The sequence below is a fragment of the Sphaeramia orbicularis genome, chromosome 12, assembly GCF_902148855.1.
Source record: "Sphaeramia orbicularis chromosome 12, fSphaOr1.1, whole genome shotgun sequence".
NCBI lineage: Eukaryota > Metazoa > Chordata > Actinopteri > Kurtiformes > Apogonidae > Sphaeramia > Sphaeramia orbicularis.
In genome coordinates, this window is record NC_043968.1 from 37,307,071 (window position 1) to 37,325,604 (window position 18,534).

Below are 18,534 nucleotides of genomic sequence, written 5' to 3' on the forward strand. Positions count from 1 at the left end.
TATGTGACTAAAGGCCATAATGACACAAACAAATTAAATACAAACGCAATATAACAACAGGAAATATCCCAAATGACATGACACAGAAAAAGAAGACAAAAGGTGAAGACAGCAAAGGATATGCTAACAGACAGACAAAAGCAGACCTACATGTGTGCAGGCTTCACATAGCAATCCTATCAGCACAAACTTGTTACCTCCAGCAGGATTTTGACTTGTGTATCTATTTTTAACTTCTTGCTGAGTCCTACCTCATTTCCCGGTATAAGTAAAGTTTGCAGAAAACATGGCCTTCATGTATCACTTCCCCCTTCTACATTTAAAATCTATTTTCTAAACCACTTGAAGTCAGACGGCTTTGAAACATGGTAGGTAGGTTGACTGAAATGCTACAAATACAGGAAGAACAGATGCATCGTTTTACATGACATTCACGTTTCCCCATGATGTACTGAACATTTGTCAGCTGATGGACAAATGACAGGACGACGAGACCTGCCTCACCCTAAAGATGTTTAATGCTTTTGTTCTAACATGGGGTTAATAATGTCCCATGGTTTGAATACAACTTCAGACACCTTTCACACTGCCAGGGAAAACATTATGGGGGAGAACAATAGCAGGAATAACATCACATCACTCTGATGTGACTGCTGAGGAATGCTGAGAGCAGGACGAAGGCAGCGTGAAAGTTGAAACATCAGCACAGCTTGAATATAAAGCATGTTGAGACATCACGGCCACTTCATTTTGTATAAGAATCTTGCAAATTTTTCCTTGTTTGACTGTCACTTTTCGTTTACCTTGATTCCAATAAAAAGAACATTGGGGGAAAAAAAAGAATCTTGTAAATTTCATTGACTTACCGACAACTTCTAAATATTTTTCACAACCAACACTGCTTTGCCTCCTAAATAAATGATTACAGCTATGAGTAGTATGGTTTCAGGTGTCACACACAACACAGTTCTCTTAACCCTATAAAACCTATACTGTGCCAGATCCTCCTGGCCTGTTTGATGGCCACGTCTGGCCCATGTATCTGAAACACAAAAACATTAACCTTATAAAATTATAACAGCACCATACTGGGGTACCTGAAACCATTCTACCCGGTTCAAAGCCGAGTCTGGACATTACTCTGTTCACTGGAAATGAAACTGAGGAAGTAAAATATTTTGGTTTCAACATCACAGCTGTGTAAATGAAAACACCAGGACTCTGCAGGTGCAATCAGCAATAGCATTCTGACTACTGAGTGTGACAAGTGTATTTCAAGGTAAATAGAATATTTCTGGTATATTAGAACATCGGTCTTTGGTTTAAACTTTGACTTTTTATTATTACTATTATTCTATGGATACTGGGTCGTACAACATCTGTGATTCATGCACAGAACTACTCTGGCTGTTAACGTACTGTTGTGATCTAATCGGGGCCTTTATCTTCGCTTTTAGGGAAGTTTGTCTACTTCATTCCATCAATTAAAACCCATTTGATTGTTTCTAGGCCTGCCTGACTTCGTACAGGATCACCAAGCACTAGGATCACATGACATAAAAACTAACACTGAAGTACAAACATGACTTTTGCACAATACATAAACTGCAGGAAGTGACTATGTTTACTTACTCACCAGTGTCATTTTTAGGTGGTCTTTGGTCAGGGAGTTGTAGATCTCGATCCTCTGCCTGATTTCCTCTCTGCTGAACTCCGTCCGCAGCTCTCTCTCCTTTTCTACATCCTGACAGGGACAACACAGGAAAACATGACATGGTAAGTCACAAGCTCACCAAAAGCTGGAAAACAATACAATGTCTGTTCAGACACGAGCAGGACACGTGGATGAGCTTTTCTAATCACAACTAAGAAGAGAGTATTTTCACCATTTTGCCCAGATTTTTATTAGGTTAATACTGATGTACTCTGTTCTACTGCTTACTTCTAATATGAGCAGTTGTTCAGGTGACGTTAAAACAATGACAAAACACACAACTTTAAAAGAACTGAATAGCTCCTGAGTAATTACGAAAATATGAGCAATGAGCTGTAATATCTCTGAAGTATTAAAAAATGCTTGAAATGTATTTTCATGCTGTCATTGTTTGGTGAACCTATCTAAATGATCCTAGATATATATGAACAAATCTGCAAAAAAACATACCTAGATTCCAGTTAGACATTGCAAGAAAACTGTCAATGTTTTTAAAGAATGGAACAGGTTATTGAAAATTAAAAGGCAAGGAAACACCTGTGATTGTGAATTATTTGCTACTTCTGGGAAGAGAAACCATCCCTGACATGGAAGCAAAAGAGAGGCAGCATTACTGATGTTTCTGTATATGTATTTTTACACATATAATGTTATATGTTACAGTACAGAAATGTAGTATATTACACGTGGTCCAGCCTTCTTGTACGACAGTCAGAGCAGTGTCAGCTCAAATACACATAAAACACAACATAGGCTTCTCATTTAGCCTGCACTGTCTAAAATCATCTTATCATAGCCACAGCAGGACTGTACATCCATGTGCGTCTTTTACCATGCAGAGTTATGACGACATTTCACAGAAATCTAGGTTAGCATTGGTAAGAACATCATGATGCATTCACAACAATAAATTTTGAGTGTATCAGTTGATATTAACATAGTTTTTTTTAAATGTGGAACTTCCCTCTTCTCTTCAATGCTGTAGGGTAAACACATGAAAAAAAACAACAACACACATTTCTAATCAGCCTGTGTCCCATGGTGTGTGACTGATTTCTAATATTAAACCAAAATGGGAGCCCACTGAAGAAAAGATCAGTAGAAAACACAATACTTTGACTAACTGAATGTGTCTGTCTTTAAACAGCGTTGCATGTATTTAAAGGACAGAGGCTTTAAGAGGACTCAGGAACGCTATAGTCAGCCGTTGACTCTGTGTTTATCTATAAATAGCCTAAGGAGTGGTGGGCTGGAGTGTGGGGAAAGTAAAACCAGAGGTCATCTGATTGAGGGAGTGTGTGTACATGTGTGTGAACAAAGATGTACACTAACAAGCAGAAATGAACACTAATTTGTTGACATTTAGTGTAACAGATGCCTTTAAAACATACACAAACCCTGATTGCATAACTACACGAGACCCTGTAAAAGAACAAACTAAGACATGTTTGTCTTATTTATGTACCACTGCAAATGCATAAAGCACTGAAAGTTATAATTTTGGTCACATGACAAAGCCAAATATGTTACATAATCAATTGTAAAGTGCCTGTCCACTGACCTCAGAGCCAATTAAAATGTTTTCACGAAGTCACCTCATACAAAAACACTGTTTTTTTAGGTCACAGTGCCACAAAAACATAGACATATGTTTCACTGAAACATACACTCATGTTTAGTAATGTAAATGTTACTGTGTTGTTCTGACTGAAAACACAGGCATGTTTTATATGTAACAGAATATAAAGAAGGAAGTGATATTTTATGCCGGAAAAACCCTCATTTATTATCGTCATTAACTAATAATGTATTTTTTCAAAACTTTTAGGTTAACCATCAAAAAAATTGTGTAAAACCTCCCCTTGGAATAGATGAAAAAGTGAGGTCTTTAAAGGCTAGTTTTATCCAAACACAACTCCAGACCCCAAAAATATTAAACATTATGTGTGAAAATATGCTGCTATACACTGATTTTATCACAGGTATTTGACCTTAGATCAAGAGTGTCAAATTAATTTTCTTTCAGGGGCCACATTCAGCACAAATTGATCTCAAGTGGGTCGGACCAGTAAAATAATAACATTATAACCTGATAAATAATGACAACTCCACATTTTTTGCTATGTTTTATTACAAGAGAAAAAAAATCATTACGAAACTATGAAATTTACAAACTATCCAAACAAAAAAGATGTGAATAACCTGAAAAAAGTGACATTTCTTAATATATGAATACATAAGTGCAATTTTAACAATATTATGCCTCAACTTATCATTTATACATGTGCATTATGGATCGAATCTACAAAAACACAAAACATCGAGTAACAGGCAGAATATTGTTAAAATTGCACTTTATTTTCTATAGACATTTCAGGTTGTTCATATGTGTTCAGGTTATTCACATTCTATTGTTAAAGTTTGTTAAATATGAATATTTTCATAATTGAGTCTTTTGTTTTGTTTTTGCACTAAAACACAGAGAAAAATATTTTCTTTTTTTTCCCCACATTAAATTAAGAAGAAAATTTGGAGTCATTATTTATAGGTTATTATGCTGTTATTTTAAATGAAATCATATTGGTCTTTATATGGCCCTCACCCTTGATTGTTAATATCATCAGTGTAATTTCTGCACTTTGCCCAAATTCATCCTGCAGGCTGGATTGGAATTCTTGGCAGGGCTGGTTTTGGCCTGTGGGCCACACATTTGACACCCCTGTCTTGGATCAACTGAAAAAAGGAGCAAATTCAGTCTTGCATAAGATGACAACTCCATCTCTTTTGAGTTTTGCATTACATTATGAGATATCCTCTGTATGAAGTCCACTAATACCAGGTGTATGAAACAGGATCAAAAACACTTCGTGCCATCCTGATGTGTCCACTATGAGTGCCAACGCAGAGTCTTTAGACGGAGTTTAACTCCCCACAGTGGTGTGTGCTTACATGGGCATAGTTCAGCTCTCCTCTGCATCTATTAAAAACCACACACACAAACAGAGTGCAGAATCCAGGGAGGCTTTGAAGGCACATACACCCTTATATGGAGAGCAAACACTGCTCACAAGAAAGACAAGGTGCCAGTGTAGCATGTACAAACACAGAGACGCTACATCTGTGGAATCTGCACTTTACAACTGAGAGAAACAACAGGAATGACCATCTGTGCCTGAACTTAAGTGAATTATATGCACACTCTTCTTAAAGCCCTTCAGCACATACTTGGATGAAATAAAATAAAAATCTGACTATGAGTGCAGGGTGACTGAGTTCTCACAGTAGAAAACAACTTCATCGCAGACGGTGTAATGTGGCTTACAGATACAATTATTATTTATTGTGGAAATAGGGAAATAATACAACCACAATAATGTTTCTCATATTGATCAATATTGACATCAAGGACATAATTTAATAATACTGCTAGTTTGACAGATGTTGTGATCATTAAGACAGAGGGTTTCTTGACTAAACTTAACATTCACAAATTTCTATACCCTCATTGTAATGGCAGATGTAGTACTAGCCTATGTACTGTATTTACACAAGGGAAATTAAAAATATATATATATTCATTTTCATATTTAAACAATGTTCATGACCATTTGAGGATAGAATTTTGAATGTATGAAGTGTCCTTAAATGTAGGCTAACATCAAGTGTGTGGTGGCACCTATGTTTTGCTCTTTGAAACGATGGAGATAGTTTCCAAGGTGCACAGAATGTAGCGCGTCCTGTGTCTGACTATGTATTAGACTTGAACACAAACAGGAGCAGCAACTGAATCAACACGTCTGTAAATGAAACCAAAACACAGAACAGAGGGTGTTTTTGTTTTTACAACATGATGACTTTAGAACAACACTGACTGAACAGCCTTTAGAAATTTACTCTTTGATAGGGGTGTAAGAAAATATCAGTTCTGCAATATATCGCAATATTTCATTTCACAATACTGTATTGATATTAAAAAGTACTGTATTGATATTTTTATGCAGATATTGTGGAGGTTCATTTTTGTTTTTCTTTTTTGTTTATATTTTATTTATTATTATTATTATTTAACACTCTTTTATTACATAATGTTAGTTCTTTTGTTGGGATTGCACAAAAATAATGTTATGATGTCAGTTATGAACTAATAGAATATGAACATTTGAGCAGGATCTTAAACTGTAATGTCTTTATAACATAATTTCAATTTTACACAGGAAAATGTTGTGATATAGCTTTAGATCCTGTTCTGATCAAATAAAAATGTGTTTAGTATTTGTGCATATTTCTGGTGTAATTCAATTCTTCAAGGAAATAATCATTAATAAGAAAAAAAGAAACAAACAAAAAATTGCCTTTTTAACAGTATCGTGATATATCATGATATATCGTATTGTGATCTGAGTATTGTGATTTGTATTGTATTGCCAGATCCTTGCCAATACACACCCCTACTCTATGAACAGAAAAAGTGACCAGAGTGGCTCAATTTTTGTCGCAATCCAATTTTGTCATTATGTTACCATAAATTACTCCTTAAAGTATCAGATTATTTATCAGTCAGTAGATCATGATTAACTGAAAAGGAACATGAGTGATCTAATATGACATCAATTCAGACATAAAAACTGATTATTCACTTGTTCCATCTCCTCAGAAGTAGGGTTAGGGTTATTTTGTTAATGTTTGTAAAATTCATTTGTACATTTTTGACTGTAAAGAAGCAAGCCATGAAGATATTATAACATCCTTTTCACCCAAATAAATGTTTGGGTGTAGAAATGTGTAAAATGTATAAATGTTTCCAAATCATAATCAAACATATGTATGTATACCTCAGTGTCAGTGTCAAAGAAAGCTATGATGAACAGCAGATGGGACTGTCAATTCTGGTACATTTTAAAAGTAATAAAAAAATGTAACAGTCATCAAAATCTAGTCAGTTATACCTTTACTGCTCCATACTGTGTGCCTGGAATCCCTGACCTGACATTTCAGCGACCCCGTCTATCCGCCAATGACTCACCAGGATTATAAAAAAACGACCTTAACAAATCTTTTATGTAACTCACATCGACCAGATGTAGGTTTTTCATGACAAAATTAATAGAAGCCGAGTTAAAAATGTCCATTGTTTATTCCTAATTGCATCCACTACATTTTTTGTGACATTAAATTTGACCTAAGGGCTTCTTTTCACATTCAGTCTTCACTTTAAGCACCTGCCAAGTCAGATGAGTCAAAGCTTATTACCAGGAAGTGACAGGTATTAGGATTATCTGTTACTGCAACACACAGACTGATAGCTTGACAAAGAAGAAAAAAGAAAGAAAAGAGACAGAATTAAAAAAAAAAAAAAAAAAATATATATATATATATATATATATATATATATATATATATATATATATATATATACTAAATGCTACTTCTTTCTTCTTATGACTGTTTTGTGTCAGAGCAGTGAGGTAACCAACTAAACCTGGCGGCCTGGTAGATCAACAGACTTCACCTACATCTGCTGCCTTTATGTCACTCACAAAGACGCTGAAGAACCAAACCTGGGGTCAGTAATAAATCTAATCACTTATGATAATAATAACTTTATTTATATAGCACTTTTAAAAACTGAGTTTATAAAGTGCTTTGACAGACAAAGCAGAAGGGCACAACAGCAGGATACAATTGAAATAAACAAGACGCAAGCAAAGACACTAAAACATTGAAAAACAACACAATTCAGTAAAAGAGATAAGAACAGCAAACTCGAAAAACATGACCCTCCGAATAAACTTAAATATACTGAAGTAGAGAGGGCAGAGATTACAGAGACATAACATGATGCTGTCAAATCAATATAAAATGAAGGAATGGAATAAGACAACATCATATATGTCAAGATAAATGAACAACCAAAAACGGGTCAAATTAAATATTCAAACATTAAAAAGAGACACCACATAAAGGCAAGTTTATAAAAATGTGTTTTAAGAAGTGATTTAAAAGACATTGTCTCTTTATTCACTTGAATATGCAGGTTAAAGCTTAACCACACAAAAAGTCTCAGGAGGAAAAACTTGGATAAAAACTATGGAATTTTTGTGATCTCAGTCAATGTCCAAATCTGTTAACTCTTGACTTGGATTTAGTCATTGACAGACAACTGGACATTACTTTACTGCAAAAACAGGACATCTGAAGTATGTTTGTTTTGTTTCAAGCATGCATAATACTACAGACAGAATTTGAACAGGTTTCAGTTATTTGTCACTTCAATCAAGTAACTGTTTAATGAAGAATTATAGCAGACAAGCTCATTAGATGTCTGATATATAGATATATGTAGCAGAGATTTTTATATTATGCTTTAGTGTACATTGTTTCTGTGCGGCTGCCATTTAACATTGTTTCTATGCGTTTTTATTCTAAAAAGTATTAAGCCTTTGTAAGTTCATACAGGATAATATTAATGTTTTTTGGCTGGAGATGCTGATAGCCACTGTTGCTTTCGAGTTGCGGTACTTTTTCCACACACTTAAAAACTGTATCGGAAAAAACATCACTTAAACTCAAGCATTATTTAATAGTACAATATTTTTTCACTCCACATTGATAAAACAGCTTGTTAAATGTTGAGTAAAATCCTCTCAACTCCAACAATTGAATAATTCCTATGAAGAACTTTCACAATAACAAAAACACCTGAGATATTAAAGATGGCCCCTTGTCACACCACTCTGTCACTAGAGATGTGTGTGTGTGTCCAATCCAGTCCATCCAGGAAGTAGAGGGTTAAGAGCAACCGGGAGGGTGAGTGACCAAATCCAAACAAACAGGAGAAGCAGAGCAGAGCACAGCAGAGCTATAACACAATGAGATCATGTTCCTATTTCAGAGCTTCGTGAATCCTCCCTCTGAAGTGAAAGATCAACACTGGACTGAGGGGAGAAGACAAGACAGAGACAGTAGAGAGATTTGTCTAGACTTTAGAGCCTCAAGAACCACAATCATTCCACGTCTTCACCTGCATATATATACGTCTGACATCAGTGAGTTTCAGAGGAGTGTGAGATTGTATGAGTCACTAATTTGAACCAAAACAAACACCACTGGTTGGGAAATACTCAACCAAAGATCCTGACATGCATCACGTGCCATTTCATGCCCATGCACATTTGTTCACTTAACTCATTCACATCCAGCTTTTATGTCAGCAGTTCAAGAAAACCTACTAAAACTGATTTGTATTAGCATTTCCAGTAACATTATCTCACTTTAGATACCCGATTTGTTCACATTTTAGCTAAGAATTTCAATCTGGAAAACACACAGTGAGTAAGAAAATGCTTCCTCATCTAAAGACGTACATGTCAAATCTGTTTAAAATTAATAAATGTATCAGACTTTACACAACTTGCTGATCATAGTAGAAGAGTATAAAATGCAGAGCAGTCCATTTTAACACCAGAGCTACCAGGAAACAGTGAAGAAAAACAAGAAAAAAAGAGAGATGAGAAAAAGTGATGAGAGTAGAAGAAGGGAGGGAAAGAGGGTCTGCGGTGCTGAAAGTCAAAGTTATAAACAGACATTATCAGGTCCTATCTCCATCTCCGTCTTCTCCCACTCCTGCTTCAAGAATAACCCTGCTGTTTTAGGTTTAGTCTGTTATCACTGCACTTTTGGGCCTCAACCTTTTATCTCACACACCTGCAGCATTCCTGCCTTTGTTTAACACTAGCCCACTCATCTGCATCCATTGTCTGTAAACAGATGACTTCACCAGTGTCAGTCGATATATGTGTGAAGACAAAACACGCTAAGCTGTGGACTGTGGGTTTGTGTTTATTGATGCGTCATGCAGACTAAACAGTGATTTAACCGCGCTAACTAGGTTTGACCTACATTTTAGAGAAAGTAACTGTGGAAAGGTTATTTCTATTGTTGTGTTTATTTCTTAAACCAAGTTTCAGAATGAAATGACAAAAGCAGAGGTCACTTTATTTTGCAAAATGTTTATGGGAGAAGAGCTAAACTAGTGTCCTGATTCTCTATTGAGGAGTATAAAAATTATATGTAAAAGATTATTTTAGTTCCAAACCTCCTTTTTTTTTTAATTATTTTCACATTACAGATTTAGCCAATGTCTTCAAAACCCAATAATTAGTCCTACAGCCTGGGGCAGCTGGGCTGGAAAGAGTCCACTCTCAGTTTTTCTTCTTAGATCAGTCTAATGCTACTTAGACAGTTTCACAAACATAAAAATTGACTCATTTTGAGCTTTGAAAGTTAACAGCCATAATGACAACCTAACCTAGAGATAAGACTCTGGTAACAGGTTGTTATTATTAGACAAAGTGAATTAAGGAATGACAAGAGTTCTGCAAGAAATACAAAGGGGAGAGAGACTGTTAAATCACAGGTTGTACTTCTTTACTGAAAAGTCCAACAAAAGACAGGAGTTGAGAATTAGCTAAATGTTGTATATTCTTTGTGCAGAACATCAAATCTTCTATATGCACGCTGTGTTTCAGTGTGTTGTCCCTGATGAATGACAGAATGGCCATAATTCTTCCTGACAACAAAATATTTCTGCTAGGGTGAACTAAATCGAGTGGTTAGATTTTTTATTTTATTGTTTGAAAGGAGGGTCCATTTATTTTCAGAATTCAAAGCAAGTTAGTGCAAATTAAGTTGCTGAGGAGCAAATCATCTTTTTGCTACAGATACAAACATGTAGCCCAGCTAACTTCTGAGCTGTGACTTATCAGCGAGATCTAAGCCGAATCTGAAACCTGTGTAGAGGCCTTCTCCTGTTTCTGTACATAAAACTCTTTACATAACACCTCTTGTGTCACTTTTGTCTCATTCTTCCTCCTTCCACATCAGTTTTATATCTTTCTCCCCCGATCCCCTCCCTCGCTTTGTTACTTCCTCTACAGTCCTTGGGGGAAGCAGAGATGGGCCACACCTTTCCTTCCAGCATTCCTACACTAATGGGTACACACATGCACGTCCAGCACCACATACATGTGCCGCACATCCTACTGCTCAGACCTTTCCTCTGAAGAAAATTCTTCAGCTAAAGGACATGAGGACAGAGTCTTATTACTAAGGAGAAATTCCTGAAATAATGGACACATAGTTACACAACGTGGGATTAGAGGCTTTTATAAATCTTTTCAACTCAGGCAGAAAAAACTTTTAAAAGAAATATAATAAATATGGTAATCAGTCTCAAAAGCATTCCATCTAGCTGCTCACCAGCATTCCCCATTCTTGACCTTTAGTGCTTTAAGGCCGTCACAAGGTACATTTCCATAATTTTACTTAATGTGCTTGTATTTTACATAAGATGATGTGCATGATGGGAAATAGAAACCACTTTAATGCATAAATTCTGACAAAGCATGAGAGTAACAAATTTCCAATCAACATTACATTACATAACATGCAAGAAATCACAGAACAAATATCAGCTTTTTCTTCAATATTTTCTATTGTCTTTGCAAACAACAATGGAACATTGACAGACTAAACTTGTTTTACCACATAGAGACAAGAGACTGCATGACACAATGATGTGAACTAAACTGGACCAATGACAGTATGAAGACCACAAAGTGGTCTGTCTGGAGGGACCACCCAGAAACACTGTGCTCAATCAAGACCTTTACCTACACCAATGAAGAGGAGGAGGAAAAAGGACGGCGAGGAGGAGAGGACCAGTGGAATGCCAAAAGAAACACATATAAAATGGGAAGAGGATGAAAAAGACTAGAAAAAAGGGAACAAAAGGAGTAGGGAAAAGGATGAGGAAAGAAGAGGAGAAGGAGAAAGAAAGAAGTAACAAGAAAATGGAAAGATTCAGACGGGGAAAACCAAAGGTGAAAATTATTCGAATGAAAACATTAAATTATTTGCTGTCGGTCTTTAACCTTTAGCTTACTGTCCAGAAAAACTCTGGATCTTTAATCTCAGCTCAGTCATTAACTTAGTTGCTTCAGAATAATAAAAAAAAAACAAAAACATTCAGATGCGGGTGCTGTCCAGCTATTTTAATCATCAGCTCACATTGTAGCTGCTGTCCAAACTGTTAACTGCCTGCTGAGAAATGTTCCCATTAGACTGAAAAACAGTTTTCATTACAACAGTGATGTACAGAGGGGAGGAAACTAAACTAGTGGCCAGGAATTTAACATACAAGCACACACACACACACACACACACACACACACACACACACACACACACGTATACATGCTAGGATTTTCATCCCCAAACAATGTTAAAAAGTAGTAATCATTGTTTGTGGAGTCTAACTCTGTTTAATGTAGTAAAAGATGAAAAAAGTTTTACAGTGTACACGTTTGTTATACAGGAAGAGTTGGGCAATGGACCCGAAGAGGGAGGTGTGTGGTGAGTAAGCATGTGTGGTTCCACATTATGAAACATTCATGCTCTGACCTTGGAAGGAAAATGCGAAGGCAGGGCAGCAATAGAAAAGAGGTGTGTGTTTGCCGACAATCAGCCAGACTTCCTTTGCTGAGTTTCATTTGTCAGCCAAAGCCCAGGGCGATGTTTTCAAAGCACTCTTTGTCCAAACAACAGTTGCAAACTAAAAATACATTCAATTTACAGATAAATAAAACTGCAAAAATTAGTAAATCCTCACATAAAGGAGCTGAATTTTGAGCATGACTTAATCAAATAATCGAGAATCAATTTTATCGTTAATATTTCCAACTGCAGTAAGTTTGTTGAAGGATTAGAATTCATGGTAATTTAAGTAAAGTAAGAAAGTAAGTAAGAAAAGGAATAAGCATTTGTGCAAACAATAAGAGATAGAAAGTCAAACACGTTATTAGTCAGAGCTTCCAATCAGTATATTAAAAAAACACTCTTAATCAGTGTATAAATTCTAATATTCTAATGCAAATATTCAATGAATCAATGAATCTGCAGTTATGCACAAAATAATCAAGATCTTAACTTTGCTGAACTAACATAAAAATTCTGAATTTGTCGGTCTTGCCAAACACATATAACTTCTATTTAAAGCAGTGTTAGACTATGCACTTAAAATAATTCTGTGCAGTGAAACTCAAAGCTTGAAGCTTCTGAAGTCAAGTTATGTTGGGCATAATTATTAATTTTGATTATTTAAAGAAGTGAGGATTATCTACTGCTGAATAAATCTAATGTAACCAAGTGGTAAGTACTTCTGCTCCAAAATTAAGCTAATGTAGAAGTATCTTAAAGTTGTCCTGTAATGTTCCAAAAAGCCCTGATCCATAAACTTACATTTAATTTCTTAAAATAGTACAATACACAAATACTATTTTTTTTCCCTCAGAAGTCATTCTGTTTTACTGAGTAAGCAAGCTCAAATTTAGCTTTAGCTTACCCCTGACCCCTCAGACTCCTGCAGCAGTGCCCCTTTTGTCCAAATAAGGTCACTTCCAGCTCAAAAAAGACAACATGCAAACCATCACCAAATCACAAACCACTGGCTTCAAATGGCAGAAAACAATGGGTACAAGGTATGGAGGCTGGTGCACACCTAAAGTCCTCAGAGGACAGGTGCATAGGAGCATGAGGTACTGTGTGAAGAGTGAAGAAAAAAAAAAAAAAAAAAGGTATCCCGCACACTTTCCAATCAACTTGCAAAAAAACTTTAATATTAAATTATAAATAATTATATTAATGTTTTTTGCGAGTTGATTGCACAGTGTGCAGGATATCTTTTTTCTTCCACACAGAAACCAATGGGTGACAACTGAATTCCTCTATCACCTTCTTATATTAAGTGCATAAATTAGAGGTCGACTGATATGCTGATATGGGTTTTTCTAACGCTGATGCCGAGTTTTAAAAAATTTGGTCAGCCAATGGCCACTATCTACAGCTGATATTTGAGGCCGATTTAATTTTTTTTTAACGCACATTGACTATAAAATACAACTGAAACACTCAGATTTTTATGCAGCAATATAAATGAAATTATTAATACACATACACATAGTACTCTTTTAACATTTATTGAACTTTAAGTGCTGCCCACACAGGTGCTTGATCAAGTATCTTATAACATCTTTACTACTGATCAAATATCAGCTTTCAAAAAAATGAAAAAAAAAAATTAAGGCCGAGGGCAGATATTGAAAAAAATCAATAAATTGGCCCAAGAAATCAGCTGGCCAATGTATCGTGTACCTCTAGTATAAATGTAAATATGAAACTAAAATCAACACTCAATCTCTCACAGTGACAGAAAACAGTGTTAAAGGTCTAGTAAAACAGTGTAGTAAATGACATTCCATATGCCACACTCATCACACCATTACATGTTAAATGTTAGGTTCCACATAATGATGGTGTTTCGACTCACTGACTTGCGTGCCGAGTAACCCATCACCCTGTGTGTCATTAGTTGTTTCATATGACACTTAAAATGAAGCAACACCACAGTTTTGAGCCCCCACCCCCCACCACACACACACACACACAGTTCCAAGTAAAACCCTCAATGGTCTGTGGGTTTTTTCTGGCTGTTGATTGCGTTGATGTGTGTGGTGGTTTTTCACAGTGGGATTTTTTATTGAATATCACTCACTCAGTGATTGGGTGAGTTCGATGTGGGAGTATGTGTTTAGTAGTGGGGGAGTGGGTGACTCTGTTTAAAGGGATTTTCCAATGTCTGACTGACATTATACTCATCATTACACACAATCACAGAGCAGCACATCTCACAGGTATTGTTTGCCTGGTTTTCCATTATCAGGCTCCATACAGACACACCTGCCTTTCATATAGTCATTGTGTCCATTGTTATCACACCAAAGCCCAGCATCATATCACATTATGTAACTTATCTCTACTTTTCCTCAAGCTACAAGAATCTGTGACAACATATAAAGCATACGGCTCACGTTCAATATTCTTTAACGGTTGTTGAGTTGATCTGCATATTTCTTTTCTGGACAGAATAAACAAAGTGCAAAACAGCTTAGTATAGCAATATATAGTTATTTAAGAGAAACTTGTAGGTTTTTGTGTGAATTAAACAAGCAAGGCCCTACATCTTTATATTCATTATTCATTTTTCTTGGGAATATACACACCATATTAGACCATTAAATAACTCCCAAGATATTTCATTCAGTTACTGTTCAGATAGTTCTATCCCATAGTTTTCCCTTGGATTTCAGATAACTTAGGAGCTGTCTAAATAATATTTGTACAAAAACTTGGCATTACTTGTGCTTACAGAAAAGGTTGATAAAAGAACTGACTGAATAGGTTTATGGAAGGCTTAGATGCACAGGTTTTTATATTTTTAAATAATTTCACATCATTTAATTCCATAAATTATTATTATTGTATATCTGTGTACCAAAGAAAACACTTGGGTTGAAAATGAATAAAATGTCCACTGGGTATCAACAATAATTATTTGATCAGGTAAAAATCATTTAGTTAGGTGGTATGTCAAAATGTCCTGGGTGCTGCGGTACATCTACAGTAACTGCACAGAAAGCAACGTAAAAAAGTACAGTATGTTATGCTTCTCACTGTTTTAGAGAAACCTACAGCGTGTTACGGTGTGTAGTAACACAGATGTCAGATGTGATTGATGGTGACTAGTTTGATGCTCTGTTGCTTCATGTCTGACTCATGAAGCTGCAGTAAGGATCCACCAGCACTGAACCACTTATTAATTTCTTGTGGTCTGCGTTTTGCTTTCTTAGGCCAAACCAGTTCAAACAGACCATGAAATCTGCCTTCCTACCTTAACCTTTAACCCTTCCTAAGATGCCAGCCTTAGCATTACCCACAGCACTAACTCTAAAAATGACCGTCTGATGTGAGGACCACCACACACATAGTGCAGATCTGCCTCGTCATTCATCATCATTTTACTCTCACTTTCCCCTTTGCACATTAAAGAGCACAAAACCACCTCAAAGTGTGCTGTGGTTTAGTGATAATGGGGTCTGGAGATCAGAGCCGGTCTAAAGTGCTCCCAGATGAGCATTGAACTGGCTGCCAAAGTATGGGACAGAATAGTTTACAGAGAAACAGCAGAGACCAACACACGCTTCATTACTGATCATGTAAACACAGACAAGGACAAAGACTCACTGCAAGAACCGCAATCACTTTCCTACAGCAATCATAATAAAGTAGATTGAAATAATTAGGCTACACATTTCCAGCAGCAAAACCAACCTAAACTCCTAAACTTTGGAAATGGGAAGACAGAGCGTTCTTTTTATTCACTTTATAACAGTTAAATGATTCAGAACAAACACAGACTATATAGGGGAATAAAGATCTATTACATTAAAGCTAAAGTCAGTTGATTTCTCCAAGACAAAATATCATGTTGTGTTGCTTTTGCCTCAAGTTATATAAGGAGCTTGGCATCAGGTTTTCATTCAATGGAAGTACTTAGAACCAAATCATGACTTTAGCAGTCTATCTCATGTTATTTAATTAGCAGTACAAGCACATTTTTTTATGTGGAGGGTGTAAGAAATGTCTGATCTGAGATACAAATACAACTCTGCAACTCCTGGAAATGTATTGAATGGCTCATTCTTCTAGCTTTATGTCCTCTCGTCACTTGACTACAGCTTCCCCTACAATTTTTGCTGATAGTTGTTATCAGCATTAAATTTTGAAAAACATATAACCGGATCAGTTAGGGATTTAAGGAATATCTTCTGTTACACATTTAAAAAAAAAAAAAAAAAAAAAGCTAATCAAAGTTGAAATATAGCACTTCATTTTTCTTGCAAGACAGGCTACGTCTTGCATCTGGTGTCCTTTGACCTTGCAACATGATGCTACAGGTGGTCATTTAGTGCACAGGTGGGTCAGGTGGAGTTGGGGGTTTAACTACTTGACCACCTGTTCACTGGGCCTGGATGAGAGCTGACTGTAGAGGGTCTGTCTGAAGCAGCTGCCTGTGTGATTCATCACTGTCAACAACTTTAATAAGACGAGACCACGGATATTAGAGGGGCCAGGTAAAACTTGGAGGACTGTATTAGAGCTCACACAAGATTTTTAAGATTAAAGAATGAAAATATTAGGAAGTACGTTTGCAGTACCCAAGGTGAAGTTTGCAAATCAGCTTTTTAACAAAATTTGGAACTTCATTTTTTTTCTTTCCTAAGCTTTTCCATTTTTCCTCTACTTCTCAAGGTTTTACACATCAAATGATTATTCATTAATCATAAATGGTCGTTAATGTAAATGCTTGCAGCTGGGGATATGGGATATAATGACATATTTTGTGTCATAGACAAATGTCATCATTGAATATTCTGTTCTGATCATTTATATTGTTTAAAAAATCTAACTCTTTTAAGCAGTATTTGGAGGATGATTTGAATTCTTCTGTGAATACAAGCACAAAAATTGCATGAAGGAAACACATAATAACATGGAGATAAGTGAATCTGACACAAACAGGATTTTCCCTACTATTGTAACAATTAGATGCAGTACCTAAATGGTTTTGTGCAGCACCTAATGCACATACAGTAATACCCCAGACTACCTCTACAGAGAGGGATAAGTACAAATAGATGGTATTTTTTTCTGGAAGTAAGTGGTCCTTTTACAAAATTGAGCAGATGTGTTTCTTAGGGCCATTTTCTAAATACTATGATGATGCACATCTAATATGATGTAAAAATGCTGAGTTTTTTTTTTTTTTGTCAAAATACAAAAAATGTCACTGTAAACGATAGCTATTGAATTGACACCTGCTATGTCATGGTATGGTACACTACAGTGACAAACTTACATATATGGAAACTGAGGATTTTGACGTATAACCATTTGGTATTGAAATCACATGATCATAAGACAGGCTGATGAAAATTATCTCAGGCCTTGTACTGCAAAATGTACATGAACTGTACTATGTACTGTACGTTGAAACATCGTCTTGCGAACACTTTCAATTTCCCCCATTTCCATCTTCACTCACACAGTCCTGACCAACACCTCATACTCTCCATGACGCAGGTGGCTCCATTCAAAGCCAGATTTATCTTATTATACAAGACAGCCCACTGCTGTATAATGGAGGTGTGTGTGTGTGTGTATATACTGTATATGTGTGTGTTTCCAGGCATAAAAGCACTTCAGGTCTGTTTGAAGAGATAGCTCAGGCTGCACACTTCAGAACAATTCCACTTGTGTTTCCTTTGGAAAAGCCAAGTGCAGGAGGGGACACAGGCAAATGAGTCTCATAAAACCTTTTATATAACCTGCCCACAGCCAACAGGGACTGTACTTCAAAATCAGTGGCGTGATAGTTACATTGTACACTGACACAAATACACATATACTCTATGATGACAAAGGCTAAGAAAGAACAGATTGAAACAATGGACTGATTTTATCTGACTGTTTAAAAATGTGTCATAATTCTTCTGTTGCAGGTTATATTTTGGGCAATTAAAGCTATGACCACTATTTTGAAATATACTCCATCAGGAGGCTTTTAATAAAATGTGACTGAAGTTGCAGTTAGTTAATCAACATAATTTCTGGGACACAGTAATACAAAAATAAATAAGATGAAACATATGTCATTTCACTGAGTTAAGGATGAGCAACAAAGTAGGGATAGCATTAAGTAACTTCAAGGCACACCCTTTTTGTCCATAACTAAGAGGAATAAATTGGTGTTTGACTCACATCCACAATGAACAAGTATTGAGCCAGTCCTTCACAATGTTTTGGCAGCAGTATCAGGCCCTCAGAAAACCATCATAACCTGTAATCTTCACTTGAGTCGAGTA

The 18,534-nt window shown here is 36.1% G+C and overlaps 1 protein-coding gene across 1 annotated transcript in view; it reads right to left on the minus strand.

Moving 5' to 3' along the window:
* rassf3 (Ras association domain family member 3) overlaps positions 1-18,534 on the minus strand; it is an 85,346-nt gene that overhangs the window by 9,625 nt on the left and 57,187 nt on the right. Inside the window, exon 3 of the mRNA XM_030150478.1 lies at positions 1,637-1,744. Coding sequence (XP_030006338.1) covers positions 1,637-1,744 — 108 coding nt within the window. The remainder of the gene's footprint in view (positions 1-1,636; positions 1,745-18,534) is intronic.